This window comes from Coregonus clupeaformis, chromosome 19 (assembly GCF_020615455.1).
Source record: "Coregonus clupeaformis isolate EN_2021a chromosome 19, ASM2061545v1, whole genome shotgun sequence".
Classification (NCBI taxonomy): Eukaryota; Metazoa; Chordata; class Actinopteri; order Salmoniformes; family Salmonidae; genus Coregonus; species Coregonus clupeaformis.
This window is the reverse complement of record NC_059210.1, coordinates 16600792-16617803: the sequence shown is the minus strand read 5'-3', so window position 1 is coordinate 16617803 and position 17012 is coordinate 16600792. Positions and strand designations below refer to the sequence as shown.

The 17012-nt window shown below is 42.6% G+C and overlaps 1 protein-coding gene across 2 annotated transcripts in view; it reads left to right on the top strand.

Moving 5' to 3' along the window:
- abtb2b (ankyrin repeat and BTB (POZ) domain containing 2b) overlaps positions 1-17012 on the top strand; it is a 147068-nt gene that overhangs the window by 115247 nt on the left and 14809 nt on the right. For both annotated transcript variants that reach the window (XM_041837619.2, XM_041837618.2), the window contains exon 4: positions 15031-15183. In XM_041837619.2, the coding sequence (XP_041693553.2) occupies positions 15031-15183 (153 nt within the window). The remainder of the gene's footprint in view (positions 1-15030; positions 15184-17012) is intronic.

Here is a 17012-nt window from a genome sequence, read left to right as displayed (position 1 = left end):
TGTGTGTGTGTGTGTGTGTGTGTGTGTGTGTGTGTGTGCTCCTTGAGTAGGGTTGTAAAGGGAGGGTATATTACTGGAATATTACTGGGGGGGCAATGCAACCAGTCATGATGCTCTCGATGGTGCAGCTGTAGAACCTTTTGAGGATCTGAGGACCCATGCCAAATCTTTTCAGTCTCCTGAGGAGGAATAGGTTTTGTTGTGCCCTCTTCACGACTGTCTTGGTGTGCTTGGACCATGTTAGTTTATTGGTGATGTGGACACCAAGGAACTTGAAGCTCTCAACTTGTTCCACTACAGCCCCATCAATGAGAATGGGGGCGTGCTTGGTCCTCTCCTTTTTCCTGTAGTCCACAATCATCTCCTTTGTCTTGATTACGTTGAGAGAGAGGTTGTTGTCCTGGCACCACACGGCCAGGTCTCTGACCTCCTCCCTATAGGCTGTCTCGTCGTTGTCTGTGATCAGGCCTACCACTGTTGTGTCATCGGCAAAATGAATGATGGTGTTGGAGTCGTGCCTGGCCATACAGTCATGAGTGAACAGGGAGTACAGGAGGGGATTGAGCACGCATCCCTGAGGGGCCCACGTGTTGAGGATCAGCGTGGCGGACATTTGTTACATACCCTTACCAACTGGGGGCGGCCCGTCAGGAAGTCCAGGATCCAGTTGCAGAGGGAGGTGTTTAGTCCTAGTGTACTTAGCTTAGTGATGAGCTTTGAGGGCTCTATGGTGTTGAACGCTGAGCTGTAGTCAATGAATAGCATTCTCACGTAGGTGTTCCTTTTGTCCAGGTGTGAAAGGGCAGTGTGGAGCGCAATAGAGATTGCATCATCTGTGGATCTGTTGTGGCGGTATGCAAATTAGAGTGGGTCTAGAGTTTCAGGGATAATGGTGTTGATGTGAGCCATGACCAGCCTTTCAAAGCACGTGAGTGCTACGAGTCGGTAGTCATTTAGGCAGGTTACCTTAGTGTTCTTGGGCACAGGGACTATGGTGGTCTGCTTGAAACATGTTGGTATTACAGACTCAGACAGGGAGAGGTTGAAAATGTCAGTGAAGACACTTGCCAGTTGGTCAGCACATGCTTGGAGTACACGTCCTGGTAATCCGTCTGGCCCTTCGGCCTTGTAAATGTTGACCTGTTTAAAGGTCTTACTCACATCAGCTACGGAGAGCGTGATCACACAGTCGTCCGGAAAAACTGATGCTCTCATGCATGTTTCAGTATTACTTGCCTCAAAGCGCGCATAGAAGTAATTTAGCTCGTCCGGTAGGCTCGTGTCACAGGGCAGCTTGCGGCTGTGCTTCCCTTTGTAGTCTGTAATATTTTGCAAGCCCTGCCACATCCGACGAGTGTCGGAGCTGGTGTGGTACGATTCGATCTTAGTCCTGTATTGACGCTTTGCCTGTTTGATGGTTCGTCGGAGGGCATAGCGGGATTTCTTATAAGCTTCCAGGTTAGTGTCCCGCTCCTTGAAAGCGGCAGCTATGAGGGTTTCAGCATGAAATCTCCTTCAAAAAACGTTTATTTATTTTACTATGTCAATATGTATTTGTTGTGAATGTTTTGTCATCAGACTGGTGGCAGTTGTGGAAAAAGTTGGAAGAGTTGCAAAGTTAGTTGAAAATAATGGCATTGTTGATTAGATGCTTTTCCCATTAATTAGGCTATTTTCTCTTGAACAGTATGGTCTATCTACTAGAAACTCATGGACAATATGGACACAGACATAATAAATGAACACTTTATATGATTTTATATATACAAATTACCAAAGTTACGATAGCCATATATTTTCTGCTAATTACCAAATGTACTGTAGATTCTGGTAACTTTGGTAAACTACCAGTAGCTTTGCAACCCTGAGACACACACACATCTGCTCCAGCTGTCTCCCATACTGTACCTGCGTGTGTTAATAGTGAACAGACACACTGTGAAAGAGCACATATGCTCTCCTCATTATTATCAAAGAGAAAGGAACACCACACACAACTCCCCATACCTAGGGCTTTGTGTGTGTGTGTGTGTACAATTAGTACCTCTCAATAATTATAGTGTGATGCCACCATAATTCTCTCTTTCTGTTTCTCTCGCTTGTTCTCGTTCTCTCTCACTCTCTCTCTTTCTCTTTCTCTCTCTCTCTCTCTCTCTCTCTCTCTCTCTCTCTCTCTCTCTCTCTCTCTCTCTCTCTCTCTCTCTCTCTCTCTCTCTCTCTCTCTCTCTCTCTCTCTCTCGAAGCATTTTGTTGTAAACTCTAACCATAACTCTGTGTGGCCCAAGACATTTGAGCAGACCCCAACTCTACTCAACACGTCTTCTTATCACAGGAACATAATTAATTCAACATTCAACAGACAATGCGGTGAAAGCATTGGTTTGTGTGCTTCAGAGGAGAAAGGCTGTTACAGTTTTTCTCGATTGCTAAGACACATTTCTTGAAACCTTCACCCATTTTCTCAAAACTTTAAACACAAAGCCAAATCTTCAAACTACATTCATAATACCCCTGACTCTTCTGGCAAAATCAAACAATCGCCTCAAAACCATTTAATCTGTGCTCAAAATCAAACAATTATTTCAGATCATACACACAGCCAGTCAATATATAAACACTACAGAGCGTTCATTAGACACTACATCAAAAAATGGAGAACACAGCGTCCAGGGCATGTATTTACAGATTTTATTTTTACATTGTATATAGTAAACACATTTTGCAATTAAAACAAAAAGTATAGTAATCACAGCTTAGTACAGTGAATATATTGTATACTGTAAGTACTGCAAGTAATACAGTATTGAATGTCTGTATATTCAGCACTAGCATAAAAATACAGTAGTCCAACGGCAAAAGCCCAAAGAACAAAGAACTCTCTAAATGAAAAGCACATTACAGTACACTCAAAAATGTTGTGCAACTGTGAAATCAAAGTCAATGAGAGATTCATTCTGCCTCAGCATCATGTCTTTGTCCTGCTTCCCTCATTGTCATTCCATGAACAACAACATGATCTATCACAGTTGCTCGAATGTCTTCTGAAATTACTGTTCTTGGTCTTGCTCTTCCTCGTCCTCGTACTCGTCCTCGTACTCTTCCTCCTCGTCCACCACCTCTTACACGTACTCTTCCTCCTCTGCCTCTCAGATTGTTTCCATCCATTGTTGGTATCAACATTCAACGCACCTGTGCCACCTGTGCACTCTGAACTGGCTTATATTCTGTACAATTGGTTTGATCACATCATCAGAAACAAGTGTGAACAATTTGGAGTCGTTGTGTGTAAACGATGACAACTGTGTTGTAGTTGTGTTTAACTTTTGCTGCCTGTGTTTACCATTTTGTAACATAAGTGCATCACAGTGCGAAATGTGTTTTAGTGAGTGAGAGTGTGTTTAGACTTTTGCATAAAGACAAATGGGTTTAGGCCACTGAGCATTTGGTTCAGAGAATGGGGTTTAGTGTTTTAGCAATTCAGAAAAACTGTAATGTGTGTGTGTGTGTTTGTGTGCGTCTATTACAAGTGTGTGTGTGTGTGTGTGTGTGTGTGTGTGTGTGTGTGTGTGTTTGTTAGTGCATTATTTTGTACGTGTGTGTGTGTGTGTGGTATAGTTTACTACCACACTGAGTCATCCCATTAAATATCTTTAATGTCAACAACAACTTTCATCAGTGAGAGATGTTAATGACTAATTTACTGTACCCTTTCTTTACCCCTCCCCTCCCAAACCAATCATGTCTGCTTCCAAAGCGTGAGTAATTCCACTCCCCAGACCACCCTAGCACACACACACACACACACACACACACACACACACACACACACACACACACACACACACACACACACACACACACACACACACAGGCTATAGCTGTACAAAATGAGTGTGTCTAATTGGACAATGTGTATTGATGATAAAGAGTGGGGAGAAAAAGTTGCCTCTAAACACTAATACAGGGTCAAATATTTGTCATTCTTGTAATGGTTACATTTATGTGTGGGAGCAAGGTAATCTGATCCTAGATCTGTGATTGAGGGAATCTTAATATGGTTAACCCCAAGATCTGAGTCTGTCTCGTTATTAGATTGCGCTCAGATCTGTTGTAGTTGTAATGGACACAGCTCTACATAAGTCCAGACACGTGCCGTGTACAGATCAGAAGCCAGTTAAACTCGGCCCTATTTGTATTGCCATCTCATTCAGAGGCAGTCTCAGAACTCTCATCTGGGATCAGTCTTAGCTACAGTGAAGCCCACTCTCAGGCTGTGTACAGATTGGCTCTAAATCTAGGATCTCTGATCTAAGATCAGCCCTGGAGGGGTAGGATGGAGGGGTAGGATGAGGAGTCAGGATGAGCACACAACTTACTCTGATAAGCCTGCATTGGCTTTATTACAATGTAAAATACACTGATAATGGAAAGTATTCAGACCCCTTCCGTTTTTCCACATTTTGTTACGTTACAGCCTTATTCTAAAATGGATTAAATAAAACACTTTCCTCATCAATCTACACACAATACCCGATAATGACTAAGTGAAAACAGGTTATTAGAAATGTTTGCAAAATTATAAAAAATAAAAAACATAAATATCTTATTTACATAAGTATACAGACCCTTTGCTATGAGACTCGAAATTGAGCTCAGGTGCATCCTGTTTCCATTGATCATCCTTGAGATGTTTCTACAACTTGATTGGAGTCCATCTGTGGTAAATTCAATTGATTGGACATGATATGGAAAGGCACACACCTGTCTATATAAGGTACCACAGTTGACCGTGCATGTCAGAGCAAAAACCAAGCCATGAGGTCGAAGGAATTGTCCGTAGAGCTCCGAGACAGGATTGTGTTGAGGCACAGATCTGGGGAAGGGTACCAAAAAAATTCTGCAGCATTGAAGGTCCCCAAGAACACAGTGGCCTCCATCGTTCTTAAATGGAAGAAGTTTGGAACCACCAAGACTCTTCTTAGAGCTGGCTGCCCGGCCAAACTGAGCAATCGGGGGAGAAGGGCCTTGGTCAGGGAGGTGATCAAGAACCCGATGGTCACTCTGACAGAGCTCCAGAGTTCCTCTGTAGAGATGGGAGAACCTTCCAGAAGGACAACCATCTCTGCAGCACTCCATCAATCAGGCCTTTATGGTAGAGTAGCCAGACGGAAGCCACTCCTCAGTAAAAGGCACATGACAGCCTGCTTGGAGTTTGCCAAAAGGCACCTAAAGGACTCTTAGACCATGAGAAACAAGATTCTAGTCTGATGAAACCAAGATTGAACTCTTTGGCTTGAATGCCAAGCGTCACATCTGGAGGAAACCTGGCACCATCCCTACGGTTAAGCATGGTGGTGGCAGTATCATGCTCTGGGGATGTTTTTCAGCGGCAGGAACTGGGAGACTAGTCAGGATCGAGGCAAAGATGAACGGAGCAAAGTACAGAGAGGTCCTTGATGAAAACCTGCTCAGAGCGCTCAGGACCTCAGACTGGGGCGAAGGTTCACCTTCCAACAGGACAACGACCCTAAGCACACAGCCAAGAGAACGCAGAAGTGGCTTCGGGACAAGTCTCTGAATGTCCTTGAGTGGCCCAGCCAGAGACTAGAACCCGATCGAACATCTCAGGAGAGACCTGAAAATAGCTGTGCAGCGACGCTCCCCATACAACCTGACAGAGCTTGAGAGGATCTGCAGAGAAGAATGTGAGAAACTCCCCAAATACAGGTGTGCCAAGCTTGTAGTGTCATATCCAAGAAGACTCGAGGCTGTAATCGCTGCCAAAGGTGCTTCAAGAAAGTACTGAGTAAAGGGTCTGAATACTTAAGGGGTATTGTGTGTAGATCGATGAGGAAAAAAATTAATGTAATCTGGTCTGCATTGTGAATAATAATAATAATAATAATAATAATTATTATTATTATTATTATTAATTATTAATTATTACATTTGTAAAGCACTTTTCATTATATAGAATAATCTCAGTGCATAGCATTTAAAATAATCATTTTTTTTTTTTTTGGGACACAACTAGACAGGGCATCTGACACAAAGAACACAGGTGACTTTACAAGAGACAAGGACACCAAGGAGCACATCTATCAACAGAAAGCCATCCTAAAGAGAAAGGCCTTTAGGTCTATCAATTTTAAAGGAGCTCAGAGTCTGTGTTAGCTCCCCATTCATGCTGCACAGAAGTTAACACACTAGAATAATGCAACACGGCATGTAGAAATGTTGAAACTGTTCGCAAAACAATGGCCATACAGGCTAGCACACTTTACATTGCAAGACGATACCGGTAGCTTTCAGCTTTAATTGTAGGCTACCTTTCCTTGCTAGCTTACAGCTGAAGCAAACATAATATGCTAACCATAACGCAAAATATGCTGATTTCGAGGCTGTCATCTGTAGCCCCATGAAATCAGCTAAAACGAGCTCAATAACACAATCCTTTTGAATAATATGCATTCACCTGTATTTTGTATAGACCTAGGCTACATCTCGATTTACCCAGTTTATCAATAGAGATTTACCATTCAAATAAATGATTACCATTATGTTGTTTTGTAGTTAGATTGGTAAAAACAAAGTCAAATTGATTGTATAATGTATTCATTAATGCATACAAGACTGTCTCTAAAAAATATACATACAAATTGTCAAATGTAATGATATTTAACTCAAAAGATGCCCAACGATTGAACAGAGCAGTAGCTGAGGTTATCTGTCTGGGTCAAGTGCCATTCTGTGACTTTGGCTAATGTCTTATTTTTCTTTGTTTTGGTATCAAGTATCGTGATGGTATCGTGTATCGTGATACTAAACATGGTATCGAAGTCGAAATTCTGGTATCGTGACAACACTAGTGTGGGGGGTAGTGTTTGGAGGCAAGCGGGTCAGTGGAGTATCCGTCATGTTATCTAGTTTCAGTCCAAAGCGGGCATCAGGCCTTGGGGTCGGGGGTGAACTTGAGCCCCTATCAAATACACAGGTCAGACAGAGGGCACACCAGTTACTGTGAAAGGTTGGGGGCTGGTTTGTGTGTGTGTGTGTGTGTGTGTGTGTGTATATATGTGTGTTGTTCTGGGGTAACATGGTGATGGGGACAGATTGGGAGGGTGATGATGGGTGGGGTACATACAGACAGACACGCTCTGTCTAATTTCCTGTGTGGGTCACTGGCAGGGGTGTGTATACACACCGATGCACGCACACACACACTCACGCGTGCAAGGACAAACGTGCACACACACACACCATTCTTGTCTTAAAACTGCTGAGAGTGTCCAGTTTCGGGCCTCTGGTTCAGATACGAGAGGGCCATAAATGAAGCAGAACATTCAATAAACCAGGATAGTGGGATTTGTTTCCTTTTATACCACACCCGTGGGAATGTGGAACAGGTTTCTGATTGGTTTAATCTAGAGAGCAGTTTTTTGGTGAATCAATAAGAGTGTTTAGTATTGGAGATGAAAATGCTTGATTGAAATGGCTCTGGGCTGAGAGCCAGAGTGTTGTTTGTGCTGTTATATCTAATATGCTGTAAAGTGGCACAGAGTAGAGTGATCCTGGTTACAATTATGGATACACACACATGCACAGTTTATGTATTTGCACCAAAGAAAACAAGTGATAGACAACAAGAAAATGAAAATACAAGTAATGAAGGTGTGCAGGTGTGGTTGGAAGTTGAAGGGTTTATAGGAAAACCACACCACAAAAAAACAATATACATAAGTACAAAAAAAAAAAAAAGGTATGTTAAAACAGATAGCAAAACCAACTAATTATAAATGTATAAATTAATTTATCAATGTATCTTGTAAAAAATATAATAATATTTGTTTTGTTTAAATGTGTATGTGCATGTGAGAGTTAGGCTATATGGAGGAGATTACTGAGTAGTTTGGTTCATCAGGCTGACCGCCAGTCTTCATGGAGGAGATTACTGATTAGTTTGGTTCATCAGTCTGACCCCCAGTCTTCGTTTGAAGTTATTGAGGGATGATGATATTTTGGCAATGTGAAGATAAGAATTCCAGAGAATGGTACTTCTATATCTGATAGAGAATTGTGAGGTGCGGCAGTGGGAAGGGTGAACGTTATCGCAGTGTCTTATGTTATATAGATGGATTTTAGAATTAGTTGCAGACACCCACACACACATACTGGCCCCCCTGTAGCTCAGTTGGTAGAGCATGGTGCTTGCAACGCCATGGTTGTGGGTTCGTTTCCCACGGGGGGCCAGTATGAAAATTTATGCACTCACTAACTATAAGTCGCTCTGGATAAGAGCATCTGCTAAATGACTAAAATTTTAAAATGTTAATTAGTTGCGCAGGTGCTTAACTTGCTGGGGGGGGTAGATCATGACCCCTCCAATATTAGAAACAGTCAATTTGACCCCTCCAATAATATACCATGATGAGTTTGATTGATTGTCCCACTGTAAAGCGCCAGGCAGCAATGATTTGAACCACCAACTGTAAAACCGGAAAAAGAGTTGAGCACAGCTTGTAAGGAGAACTGGAGAAACGCGCTGGAAAAAGCTGGAAACCTCTTTCCGTTCTCATCGGTCTGCAATGTATTGCTTTGGCCTGCAGTAACAGTTCAGCAGCGCGCACTACCCGCTCTCTCTCTTTCTCTTTGTGGTGTTTGCTAAAGAGAGGTAGCTACAGTACACTGAACAAAAAATATAAATGCAACATGCAACAATTTAAAAGATTTTACTGAGTTACTGTTCTTATAAGGAAATCAGTCAATTGAAATTCATTAGGCCCTAATCTATGGATTTCACATGACTGGGACTACAGATATGCATCTGCTGGTCACAGATACCTTAAAAAAAGGTATGGGCGTGGATCAGAAAACCAGTCAGTATCTGGGGTGACCACCATTTGCCTCATGCAGCGCTACACATCTCCTTCGCATTGAGTTTATCAGGCTGTTGATTGTGGCCTGTGGAATGTTGTCCCACTCCTCTTCAATGGCTGTGAGAAGTTGCTGGATATTGGCGGAAACTGGAACACACTGTCGTACACGTTGATCCAGAGCATCCCAAACATCCTCAATGGGTGACATGTCTGGTCTTGATTACAGATCCTTACAACATGGGGCCGTGCATTATCATGCTGAAACATGAGGTGATGGCGGTGGATGAATGGAAAAAGTAGCTAGTACCCTAAATAGAAGTTCCATCACCAAAGAGGAGAAAAGTGCATGACATAAGTTCATTTTTGGGAGTGCAGAGGACTGTAAGTAAATTAATGAATGGCTAGCTAGCTAACTACACTGTATAATTCATACTATGGTACTATGTAGTCAGCTAGCTAGCTATACATATTGCCAGCCAGTAAATACATTATTTAGCTAATAAAAGCAGAATCTAATTAATATTAATAAGCTAACCCCATCATTGTTAAGGCCAGCCATTTTTGTCATATGATAATGGTATTTGGTCATATGATTATGGCAGGAGTCGAAGAAAGGCAGTAGAGCGAGTGAGAGAGAGAGCACCGCCCATGTTAAGGCAGGGAGAGGACGAACAGGTTATCAGATGAGAATTTTAGTTAGAAGGCGCTATCTGTTTAACTACTCACCTTTGCTGACTGTAGCCCAAGTGCTGTAACAAAACATGTATTTGCTACATTCTGATTTCATTTGGTTGTCATGGCAGGGGTCAGAGACAGGCAATAGAGAAAGCGAGAGGGAGAGCACTGTGTGCGTGGTCTGGTAGCAGGAGTGTTTACCTGTGTGCATGGTCTTCTAAAAGTCACTGGGATTACTGGATAGAAATTATCCACAGCAGACGAACAGACACACACACACACACACACCTTTATATCCCCCTCTCCTCTTCTGTCATGCTGTCATCACAATCTATCTGTATATATTTGCCTCTCTCTCTCTCTCTCTCTCTCTCTCTCTCTCTCTCTCTCTCTCTCTCTCTCTCTCTCTCTCTCTCTCTCTCTCTCTCTCTCTCGCTCAATTCAAAGGTATTTTAGCATGGGAAACATTGGAAACATGTTTACATTGCCATGGCAACTGAAATAGATAATAAACATAAATGAACAGTAAACATTACACTCACAAAAGTTTCTAAAGAACAGAGACCTTTCAAATGTTATATTATGGCTAGGTACGGTGTTGTAACAATGTCCAAATAGTTCAAGTACAAAAGGGAAAATAAAAAACAATGATGTTCAATGGTTGCCCTTTTCTTGTGGCAACAGGTCATACATCTTGCTGCTATGATGACACACTGTGCTATTTCACCTAATAGATATCGGACTTTATCTAAATTAGATTTTTCAAATTATTTGTTGGTCTGTGTAATCTGAGGGAAATATGTGTCTCTAATATGGTCATACATTTGGTTAGGAAGTGCGGCTCAGTTTCCACCTCATTTTGTGGGCAGTGTGCACATAGCCTGTCTTCTCTTGAGAGCCAGATCTACCTACGGTGGCCTCTCTCAATAGCAAGGCTATGCTCACTGAGTCTGTACATAGTCAAAGCTTTCCTTAATTTTGGGTCAGTCACAGTGGTCAGGTATATATCTGTTTAGGGCCAAATAGCATTCCAATTTGCACATTTATTCTGGGTAAATTATTTTCAATGTGTCAAGTAATTTTCTTTTTGTTTTCTCATGATTTGGTTGGGTCTAATTGTGTTGCTGTCCTGGGGTTCTGTGGGGTTTGTTTGTATTTGTGAACAGAGCCCCAGGACCAGTTTGCTGAGGGAACTCTTCTCTAAGTGTATCTCTCTGTAGGTGATTACTTTGGCATGGAAGGTTTGGGAATCGCTTCCTTTTAGGTGGTTTTAGAATTGAATGTCTCTTTTTTGGATTTTGATAATTAGCGGGTATCATCTTAATTCTGCTCTGCATGCATTATTTGGTGTTTTACGTTGTACACTGAGGATGTTTTTGCAGAATTCTGCATGCAGAGTCTCAATTTGGTGTTTGTCCCATTTTGTGAATTTTTGGTTGGTGAGTGGACCTCACAACCATAAAGGGGAATGGATTATATAACTGATTGAAGTATTTCTAGCCAGATCCTAATTGGGATGTTGAGTGTTATGTTCCTTTTGATGGCATAGAAGGCCCCTCTTGCCTTGTCTCTCAGATCGTTCACAGCTTTGTGGAAGTTACCTGTGGTGCTGATGTTTAGGCCGAGGTAGTTATAGTTTTTTGTTAGCTCTAGGGCAACGGTGTCTAGATGGAATTTGTATTTGTGGTCCTGGCAACTAGACCTTTTTAGGAACACCATTATTTTTGTCTTACTGAGATTCACTGTCAGGGCCCAGGTCTGACAGAATCTGTGCAGAAGATCTAGGTGATGTTGTAGATTTGGGACAGAAGCATCAGATCATCAGCAAACAGTATACATTTGACTTTAGATTCCAGTAGGGTGAGGCCGGGTGTTGCAGATGGTTCTAGTGCCCTCGCTAATTCCTTGATATATACACTACCGTTCAAAAGTTTGGGGTCACTTAGAAATGTCCTTGTTTTCGAAAGAAAAGCAATTGTTATGTCCATTAAAATAACATACAATTGATCAGAAAAACAGTGTACACATTATTAATGTTGTAAATGGCTATTTTAAAAGGCTAATTGACCCCCTTTTGCAATTATATTTTTTTAGAAAACCCTTTTGCAATTATGTTAGCACAACTGAAAACAAGCAAAATGACAAATACATTAGTGTCTAGTTTGAGTAACAGATGGCTCACAGGTCCTCAACTGGCAGCTTCATTAAATAATAAAACATAATAAATAAATAAAAAATAATAAAACACCAGTCTCAACGTCAACATTGAAGAGTCGACTCTGGGATGCTGACCTTCTAGGCAGAGTTGCAAAGAAAAAGCCATATCTCAGACTGGCCAATTAAAATAAAAGATTAAGATGGGCAAAATAACACAGACACTGGACAGAGGAAGATTGGAAAAAGGTGTTTTGGACAGACAAATCAAAGTTTGAGGTGTTCGGATCACAAAGAAGAACATTTGTGAGACGCAGACCAAATGAAAAGATGCTGGAGGAGTGCTTGATGCCATCTGTCAAGCATGGTGGAGGCAATGTGATGGTCTGGGGGTGCTTTGGTGGTGGTAAAGTTGGAGATTTGTACAGGGTAAAAGGGATTTTGAAGAAGGAAGGCTATCACTCCATTTTGCAACGCCATGCCATACCCTGTGGACGGCGCTTGATTGGAGCCAATTTCCTCCTACAACAGGACAATGACCCAAAGCACAGCTCCAAACTATGCAAGAACTATTTAGGGAAGAAGCAGGCAGCTAGTATTCTGTCTATATTGGAGTGGCCAGCACTGTCACCGGATATCAACACTATTGAGCTGTTGTGGGAGCAGCTTGACCGTATGGTACGTAAGAAGTGCCCATCAAGCCAATCCAATTTGTGGGAGGTGCTTCAGGAAGCATGGGGTGAAATCTCTTCAGATTACCTCAACAAATTGACAACTAGAATGCCAAAGGTCTGCAAGGCTGTAATTGCTGCAAATGGAGGATTATTTGACGAAAGCAAAGTTTGAAGGACACAATTATTATTTCTATTAAAAATCATTATTTCTAACCTTGTCAATGACTGTAGTTCTCTGTAGCTCAATTGGTAGAGCTTGGCGCTTGTAACGCTAGGGTAGTGGGTTCGATCCCCCGGACCACCCATACGTAAAAATGTATGCACGCATGACTAAGTCGCTTTGGATAAAAGCGTCTGCTAAATGGCATATTATACTACATTTCTACAGAAATAAATCTGTGTGTTTTTTGCCAATTTTAACTGCACACTTGTTATTTGTGTACATACATATTTTAATGTTGTTTGTTTCCCCCCCCAACACAACTTTCCATCAATTTATATAGCAGACCCTCATGCCAAGTTGAGTCAAAAGCTTTTTTGAAATCAACAAAGCATGAGAAGACTTTGCTTTTATTTTGGTTTGTTTGTTTGTCAGTTATGGTGTGCAGGGTGAATATGTGGTCTGTCATATGGTAATTTGGTAATAAGCCAATTTGATGTTGCTCAGTACATAGTTTTCACTGAGGAAATGTACAAGTCTGCTGTTAATGATAATGCGGAGGATTATTCCAAGGTTGCTGTTGACGCATATCCCACGGTAGTTATTGGGGTCAAATTTGTCTCGACTTTTGTGGATTGGGGTGATCAGTCCTTGGTTCCAAATATTAAACAAATGACTCTCTCTTTCTCTCTCTCTCTCTCTCTCTCTCTCTTGCTCTCTCTCTCTCTCTCGCTCTTTCTCTGTCCCTAACTCCCTTCTTCCCTCCCTCCCTCCCTCACTCACAAACACAGCAACAATATCACTACTTGTTGTAGTCTATTCTTGTCTATGTGTTTGCTGTTCTATTTAAATATAGATGGGATCACAGTGCCAGTAGTAAACAAAAGGAGTATATGCGGCAGGTAGCCTAGTGGTTAGAGGGTTTGGCCAGTAACCAAAAGGTCACTGGTTCGAAAAGCCGACAAGGACACTTAACCCTAATTAGCTCCAGGGGCGCCATGCTATTATGGCTGACCCTGTAAAACAACTCATTTTACTGCCCCTATCCGGTGTATGTGACAATAAAACATGAGTATAGGAGGAGTTGTATTGTTTTATTGTAGTCTGATTGTGTGAAGCAGCAACAGGGATAGTAATAAGTGTTTGAACACTGTCTCCCTCATCTCTATTGATTGTGTAATCACACACACTCCTGCTGTGATGTTATGCTGAGCAACGCCCTGGAGATAACACACACACACACAAACACACACACCGTCTCCGTAGTGTATATTGACTGTGGATAATGGACACCTGAACACCTGTGGTGTCATTCACGCATCTACACATCTGTGAATGAGACTGAGCGAGGCACAGCAGGCAACTCCAAGGTGCTCTCATTCACATTGTTCTCATCATTAGCACTCTTAAACTTCATTAGCATTGTTAGCATCATTAGCACTCTTAAACTTCATTAGCATTGTTAGCTAGCATTGCTACTGTCATTCGGTTGTCTTATCAACCTCTAGTGACAGAGACAGAAAGAGGGAGAGGAGATAGAGCTCCAGTGCATTCACATAGAGTGACAGGACAGGGAAGGTCTCTGATGCTGTCACCCAGGGCTAGCAGTTGAGAGAGGTTTGCTGATGAGGAAGTAGGGGTTCGGTGGGATTTTAAAGGGTTTAGGGGGAGTTGGTAGTTGCTGACAGGCCCCTAGGGCTCAGGTTTAGGGGGAGGAGGAGATGAGTGGAGGGTCGGGTGACGAAAGGGGGTGGGGATCAATGGCAACTTTGTTCTATACTGGTCTCACCCCCTTCCCCTCTTCCACCTCTATTACATGGCTAGCAGGTGGAAGATGCTCAAGGACGCGCGCACGCACGCACACACACACACACACACACACACACACACACACACACACACACACACACACACACACACACACACACACACACACACACAAGTGGTGTTCAGGGTCAGGAGAAGTCATCCTGTCTTCAGATCTGAGCCAGAGATACTCTGAGCCAGAGAAACTCAAAAAGGAAAGAATAGACTATCTCTCTCTCTCTCCCTGAACTCTCCTGGGTAGCTAAATCACTTGCTACATTTAGTAAATGCATATTTAGACTGCTGAGTGGAAAGTTGGAGTTCCTCTTTCAAAACAGGATGTGTCCCAAATGGCACATTATTCCCTATATAGTGCACTACCTTTGACCAGAGTCCTATTTGTGCCATTTGGGACACAAGCCCTGTTTTACACATTTTGGACACAAGCCCTTCTTTCCTTCCTGCAACTCATATTTGGTGAAAAATACAAGATTAGGAGTGCATTATAAGGGAGCTGTATAATAACAAGCGTCCCAAATTGCACCCTATCACTGAGCACTATGGGCCCTGGTCAAAAGTACTACACTAAATAGGGAATTGGGAATTTTGGATGCAAACCTTCTCTCGCCATAGCCCCTTTATGGGGTGTGAATTTTTCTGTAACCACATTCTGTGTCTTCTATAGGCCCTTCCTGCTATTGCCGCCCCTGATGGAGTGGATGCGCGTGGCCATTGTGCACGCTGAGCACCGCCGCAGCCTATTGGTGGACAGCGATGATGTCAGACAGACCGCCAGACAGCTCCTCCCAGGCCTGGACTGTGAACCCAGACAACTGACGTAAGAGAGAGAGCACACACACACAGTGAAATACATAGTAGAGATGCAGGTAGATCACTCTCTGACGTGTCCAAAAAGAGTGCTCTTTGAAACACACTCCTACATCCAGGGCTCGAATTGAGTGGGTGCGCGGGGGTAGGCCGTACCCCTTGTTAGAAAAAGGCAAAAAGCGTACCACTTGTCAGCTTAAGATATTTGTCATTTTTTACATATAACAAATCTCTGAAATCCTTAGCAGAGGCACTCCGGAAACAAAAACGACAGCCGGGTCTGATGGAAAGAAGGGGAGGAGGGAGGGAGAAAAGGGGGAATTGTGGCACAGTAGCCAATCAACATACACCTTGCTATGTGTGCTGCACACATACACACGCACCGCACTCATAGTTTGAGCAGAATATCATCGGTCGGGCAGCAAGAGTGCGCAGCTAAAACAACTGGTTGTCCCGTGGAGCAGCTCACAGGCGAACGACAGCGGTAGGGTAGTTAAATTGAACTAGTTTCTCATAATTCATGAAATCAGTGATTTGTATTTCCTGCAACTTTCTGAAGAAGTAAGGCCTGTTTGTGTGCGCCCGTGTGTGTTGTGTAGCCAGTTAGCATGCCGGAACAGTCATTTCTAAGACATTCCCCAAAAACCTTCCAAATAAGATTTTTACTCCAAAGTAGGCCTAACTGGCACAATGATATCATGATGATTTGTAGCCTATCAATGGGGTGGTAATTCGTTTTTGCAAACTCTGCCATCATATGTACACTATTGTACAGTACAGAAACACCGCTAGCCAAATAAATGGCCTCTTGCTGCTGCACAATTGAATTAAAGGGCAGATATACCCTCCCAAAAACGTTTTGGGGGGATTTTTCCCAGACCTCAAAAGTGGTCGCATGATGTGGTTTAAAGTACCACAAGAGCGGAAATTCACTTTCTTTCAACTGAAAGACGATGCCCAGAGCTTACCCATGATGTTGGACAATGGTTGAAGTCAATAAGTCATCGTTTTAGTCAGAGTATGATATATACTGAAAAAAAATATAAAAGCAACATGCAACAATTTCAAAGATTTTACTGAGTTACAGTTCATATAAGGAAATCAGTCAATTGAAATAAATTCATTAGGCCCTAATCTCTGGATTTGACATGACTGGGCAGGGGTGCAGCCATGGGTGGGCCTTGGAGGACATAGGCCCACCCACTTGGCAGCCAGGCCCACCCACTGGGAAGCCAGTCCCAGCCAATCAGAATGAGTTCTTCCCCACAAAAGGGCTTTATTACAGACATAAATACTCCTCAGCACGGTGAAGAGGCTGGATGTGGAGGTCCTGGGCTGGCGGGGTTACGTGTGGTCTGCAGTTGAGAAGCCGGTTGGACTTAATGCCAAATTCTCTAAAATGACGTTGGAGGCGGCTTATGGTAGATAAATTAACATTAAATTATCTGGCAACAGCTCTGGTGGACATTCCTGCAGTCAGCATCCCAATTGCACGCTCTCTCAAAACTTGTGACATCTGTGACAAAACTGCACATTTTAAAGTGGCCTTTTATTGTCCCCAGCACAAGGTGCACCTGTCCAATGATCATGGTGTTTAATCAGCTTCTTGATATGCCACACCTGTCAGGTGAATGGATTATCTTGGCATAGGAGAAATGCCCACTAACAGGGATGTAAACAAATTTGTACGCAAAATGTGAGAGGAATAAGATTTTTGTGCAAATGGAACATTTCTGGGATATTTTATTTCAGCTCATGAAACATGGGATCAACACTTTACATGTTGCGTTTATATATTTGTTCAGTGTATTTGGGCTTGAAGTGGGAAATCCGAAGTGG